At 45.0% G+C, this 5,898-nt stretch overlaps 1 protein-coding gene across 1 annotated transcript in view; it reads left to right on the forward strand.

Moving 5' to 3' along the window:
• The window catches only part of ALDH18A1 (aldehyde dehydrogenase 18 family member A1), a 40,434-nt gene extending 35,095 nt beyond the window's left edge, over nucleotides 1–5,339 (forward strand). The window contains exons 18-20 of the mRNA XM_009277972.1: nucleotides 1,621–1,807; nucleotides 3,347–3,442; nucleotides 4,468–5,339. Coding sequence (XP_009276247.1) covers nucleotides 1,621–1,807; nucleotides 3,347–3,442; nucleotides 4,468–4,649 — 465 coding nt within the window. The 3' untranslated portion in view covers nucleotides 4,650–5,339. The remainder of the gene's footprint in view (nucleotides 1–1,620; nucleotides 1,808–3,346; nucleotides 3,443–4,467) is intronic.
• The last annotated feature ends 559 nt before the right edge of the window (nucleotides 5,340–5,898 follow it).

Raw genomic sequence — 5,898 nt, forward strand, 5'->3', positions numbered from 1 at the left:
TGAAGGAAGCGGCCGTCTCGTGCTGTTTCCCCCCCCCCCCCCCCCCCCATGTCTTGTTTGGTTGTTTCTTGGGAAGGGTAGAGTGAAGGGTAGATCTCTGGATTTTGGATGGGAGGAATGTGAGGACTAGTGCATTTCCACCACCACCCACCCAGCTCCTAATACAGTGGGGAGGATGTTACCTCTGTCTAATCTGACCTGACAACAAGAAACATGCAAATATTGGGCAGGATTATGCAATTAAAGTAATTTATAGTTGCACAAGAAAATGCCATTTTAGAGATACCTTCTTAAAAGCCTTCAAACTTCAAATTTTGCGGACTTGTGCTTCATTTCCCATTTACGTTCGTCTTGTCAAAATTTCCTCTTTCATTTGCGTGGGGATTTCTCTGCTGTATCAGTTCTAAATTATCTCTCATTGTTTAGGTGTCTTGGCTGCTATGATTAAACTCAGAGGTTGATGATAATGCATTAGATCTTCTTTATAACAAATGAAAAATACCTGCGTGAGTTTTCTTGTTTTGGACCCAGTAACTCCTTTGTGTCTGAAACACATGCTTCAGAGAGGGCTGGTGTCAGTTTACAAAGTAAAAGGGTAAAAGCTGTTCAAGATCTTAAGTTTTTTGTAGGTGCAAACTTGGAAGCATTCCTGTAGTTATTCTCTGCGCTGCAGTTGCTTTCTTAAAACAAGGGCTGGCTGCAACATTTTAGCTGTTTTTCCCAGTACTAGTGTTGTACTGTCCTCCTGCCTGATGACTTTCTCTCTAAGTGATGCAATTGCTTTAAATCATCTGAAATGAGTCCTGAACTAGGAGCATGTCATGGTAGGTAGCCAACCTAGCATGTCGGCTATTGTACCTTGTCGCTAGTTCACCAATCTGCTGAGTTTCCCAAAGTGCAGGCTTATTTTTCTTACACTGCATGCGGTGAACATTTGATTCACAAATGTTGTGGGCTAACCCCAGTCAGCAGCTAAGCACCATCCAGCCGCTCGCTCACTCTCCCCTGCCCCAAGTGGGACAGGGGGAGAGAATAAGAGGAGCAAAAGCAAGGAAACTTGTGGGTTGAAAGAAAGATAGTTTGATAAGCGAAGGAAAGAGGAAGAAGAAAGGGGGGGGGGGGGGACGGACACAAAAAACCCAACCCCCAAACCCCCACACAAGTGAGGCAAAGCTAATTACTCACCATCTGCCACAAGCAGACCAATGCCCAGCCAGTCTCTGAGCAATGCCTACCTTTTTCAAAAACCCCTTCCCCTCAGTTTGTATTGCTGCACATGACACTACATGGCATGGAATATCCCTGTGGTCAGTTCGGGTCAGCTATCGTGGTTGTGTCCCCTCCCAGCTTCCTGTGCACTCCCAACCTTCTTGCTAGGGGGACAGAGTGGGGGAAAAAAGGGAAAGCCTTGATGCTGTGCAAGCTCTGTTCAGCAACAGCCAAAACATTGGTGTGTTTTGTGAACAGTGTTCAACACTGTTTTAGTCACAAGTCCAAAACATAGCACCATAGGGACTGCGATGAAGAAAATTAACTGCATGCCACAGAGTACAAGAAGCCACACTTTCACCTGGAAGGCATTGGTATGGTCAGCAGCACAAAATGTTTCTGGTATTGCAGGTGAAGATTCACGCTGGCCCAAAGTTTGCATCTTACTTGACATTCAGCCCTTCAGAAGTGAAATCTCTCCGCACAGAATATGGGGACCTGGAGTGCTGCATTGAGGTGGTGGACAGTGTCCAAGAGGCTGTTGAACATATCCACAAGTACGGAAGTTCTCACACAGATGTTATCATCACAGAGAATGGTTAGTGATCAGTCTGCTTTCTTAAGCTACTGGTTTGGTTTGCCAATTCTTGGTGTTAGTGTAACCACTTACATTGTAGTAGTTGTTCTTCTCTTGGGTCTGTAGTAGGCATAACCAGCTGGAGGCCTATGAGCTAAATGTGCCTACAGTCCTGTTTAGCTCAGAGAAAACATGTTGTGCGGCCCTTATTCCAGGATGTTAAGGAGTGTGCTTGAGCAATTGGCCGATGGCAAGTCAGCATATGCTTTTGCCAGGCAAATTGCTTTGTGTTCCTGTATTGCGCAGACTTACCGCATCAGAGGGTTTTGCAGGAACATCTGAATCCTGGAGATGTCCTTAGGCCTCTGAAGGCTGATGAGGTGAGCTTCTGTAATACCTCACTGGAGGGAATAGGCATTGTAGGGAAGATCAGACTTTATCCACTTTGTGTTCCCATGTCACTTTTATATCTTGCAAACAAGCACCACAAATGTTTTCCCCTTACATCTCCCAGTCCTTTACTTCCCACTTCTGCATCCCTAGTATAAAAGCTGCATTTATCTCAATTTGAAGTTTCTTGCCTCTTTGTTGTGAACTCGTGCTCCTTTGTGCAGCTCTGTGCTGCTCCCATCCTTAGCACCTGTCCTGCATGCAGTTTGAACACTGTGCCAGTTCAGCACCTAGCTAGAGCTGTGCCCAGCCAAAGGTTGACTCTCACACCAAGCCTGGAACTCCTGAGGATCAACTGCAGTAGGGTCATGTTGATCTGCGACTGATCAGTGTGCGAGTCAAGCAGGCTTCTATTTCTGTACCTCCTGCTGAGCTTAAATGAGTGTCACTAAAAGGCATGCATTTGATACCGTAACCCACTGCCACGGGACCTGGTGCACTGGTGATTTGCTAGGGAGTGTACTGGAAATAGAGCTGATCTTTATTGTTCATCTTGTCACTAAGGGCGACTGACCTGCAGCTCTCAGCCTTACAGAGAATGGAGTCCTCCAGAGGACTAAGACTTGCATAAGTCTGTCTGAGCTTGCTCAGGTCTTGCATGTTCTGTGTTAAACTGGGTTACTTAGCTTATTTCATGTGGTATTTCTGCATTGTATTTCCCAAATATTACCTGCAATAGCAATTTAGTTTAGGATTTTTCATTATCTGGAACAATTCCATGTTTGAGATTAATGGAGAGCTGACTCTGTAGTTTAACTCTTATCAGTTTGACTGCTAAATGTTGTTTGGGGCAGCTGTCCTTTCTCCCCAGTCATACAACTATCCCTGTTTGCAGGTTCTAGACTGGATGTATTTAGAATTAGACATCTTTTTGCTTTCTTCTAATCTTTGCAAGCTTCTTGTAACATTTGCAGCTGTGTCTACTTGATAAGCATACTGGGAAGAAGGTATAAATGAACATGTCTTAGCCCAGGCTGTTTAAACAGTCTGATAAGATTGCATGTGAAAGTCGTATTGTTATATCTGTTCACTGTATTATGTTGTGTTTATTGGAGTGTATGATCATTCTGTATGTATTGGATTTTATTTTTCTCTCTGCCTCTTTCCCAGAGAAAACGGCAGAGTTCTTCCTCCAGCATGTGGACAGCGCTTGTGTTTTCTGGAATGCCAGTACCCGATTCTCTGATGGCTATAGATTTGGACTTGGTAAGAGAGAAAATACCGCAGGGATGTGACTGCAGGATTTGCTGTTGTGTGAAAAGTGTGGCAGTCTGAATCCTGGAAGATAGGATTAGTCTTTGATCTTACTGTCTAATATAAGGTTTTCAGGAAAGGTACCGTAGGTAAAGTTGAAGCCTAGACATTTCATCCATGTGGAACAGCAGACAGTTTAATATCTCTTTCCTGCCAGAACTAGCTAATACTGCTATACAGAATATGTAGATTAATTTAGCAGCAGGGAGCAAAGACGTTTTGGATCCTTTGAAGCTCTATTCAATCAGAATAAAGTATGTTGCATGCATGTAATGATAGACTAATGCAACACAGGATCTGAAATTGGTGAACAGTTTTTCTTTTGTTTCTCTTTCTAATGATGCTGTAAAGAATGCTATGCTTCGTTCCTGCTGGGCAGAATGAGCTGCTGTCCAGTGTGCCAGCCTTGCAGTGTTGAGGAATGAAAGGCAAGAACCAAACTGAGTATCAATTGCTTAAATAAACACGTGCACCTACTGTGAATTGCAGAAGACAAGGGAAACATTCTTTCCTGAGGTAGAAACTCAGAAATATCTGTAGCAGGCTATTACTGTGTCAGCTGGAACATTCAGTGTTCCATGTGATTAGAAAATTCTAGTTAGGGCCTTGCAATATCTCCTCAATATGATAGAAGAGGACAAAAGATCACAATCTTGACTAATTTAGTTTTTTTTTTTTTTTTTAGAAAAAGGATTAAACCCTCAGGAAACAAGTCTAAGATCCATGTAAGAGATACCTCTCTCTTGCATCTTTCTCTCTAAAAGTGACTCTGTAGCAGCCAGAAGTATAAACATTACAATTTATAATGTAATAGTTAAGCTCCTCTAACTTTTAAATCGGAACAGGTAAACATAACTTCTGGCATTTAGAGAGGAGTGGAGAAAGGCAGGCAGCTGTTTTTACATAAAGGTGCAAAACTGCTTAGTATGAAGTGAACATCTTCTGAGGAATATCTTTATCTTGTGTGTTTCCCGCAGGTGCTGAAGTGGGAATTAGTACTTCTCGTATCCATGCACGTGGACCAGTGGGAATTGAAGGACTCTTAACTACGAAGTGGTTGCTGAGGGGGGACAATCATGTTGTTTCTGACTTCTCAGAGCATGGGAGCATGAAGTATCTTCATGAGAGCCTCCCTCTCCCTCAGAGAAATACCAACTAAGAACATCGGGGTAGCAGGGAAAACCCAGGGGTATAAATATTTGCTGAAGATGTTCAGGCTTCAGGGTGCTGTCTGGGGGGGGAGTTTGTTTTTCATCTTCAGGAGCATTGTTCTCCGTCACTGTGTGGTACAATGGATACAAAATGACCCCATCTGTGAGATTTTTTTTTTTTTCCCCTGACCCTGTTTCCTTAGATAGTATCTGCAAACTGACCTCACTTTTCCCAGAGACTGAGTTCTTCAAAACATACAAGTAACATAGGGAAAGATTTAAGTACCTGCTGATAAGTTCCTGCTGTGTTCTTTTTTTTTTTTTTTTTTAATCCCTGCTCCCTATAGCAAATATGCTTGGTGGTGGAGCATTTTTTTTTCGTAAGTCTTTGTTTATTCAAATATCTGTTCTGGAGAACGAACTTGATAGGTTGTTTTTTTTTTTTTTCTTCAGTCTTATGATCGTGGCAGCTCTTGAAAGCTGGAAAGCTTTACACTTACTTTCTTTGTATTTGAACACTCTTGTGATAAGGGGAGAGATGTTCCAAATGCATAGTAAGCTTTTGACCAAGAAACCTTTTCTGTCTAGTTTCTTTGTATTGTTGACTCTTGTAGATGAATAACACAATGTCTACTGCGTGAATTTTGTTACTTATTTGTACTGAAGGTTTTTCTTTGGCTTTATATAAAACACTCCTCCGAAAGCAACACTACTTTGACACTGGCTGTTCCTGAATCAAGCTCTGAAGAAACGCTTCCCTTCGTGCGCTGCAGCGAGTTGGGTTCACGTGTGTGGCCTGCGGCCCATTCACGTGTGCGGCCTGTGGCCCAGTGCGGCTCTCCCTTGCTCGCAACCCGGCACAACTGGCGGCTCGGTGCTCCCCGCAGCCGGCTCGGCGCTGCTCTGCGTTACTCGCACAACCGTGCCGCAGTACGCCCTGCTCTCTGGCACACCGCGGTCCAGCGCCGGGGCGGGACCGGTGTGGCACCGTCCCGCGAGGGCGCCATTTCCTTTTCTGCCTGCTTCTCGCAGCCGCTATTCCAGCTCCTCCTGCCGCGCCGTTGGTGGCTAGCGCATGCGCGGTGCTCGGGGGCAGCATGGCGGGGCGCAGGGTGCGTTTCCCTCCCTGCGGACGCTGAGGGCCCACGGACACCGGAGAGGCGAGCGAGACGCTTCAGTGGCCGCGGATGTCTCCTGGTCGCAGGGGAACTCAGCCCGGCACCGGGGGGCCGCGACGCAGAGCTTGCCGGGAGCCCG

This window comes from Aptenodytes forsteri, unplaced genomic scaffold (genome assembly GCF_000699145.1).
Source record: "Aptenodytes forsteri isolate BGI_AS27 unplaced genomic scaffold, ASM69914v1 Scaffold15, whole genome shotgun sequence".
Lineage (NCBI taxonomy): Eukaryota > Metazoa > Chordata > Aves > Sphenisciformes > Spheniscidae > Aptenodytes > Aptenodytes forsteri.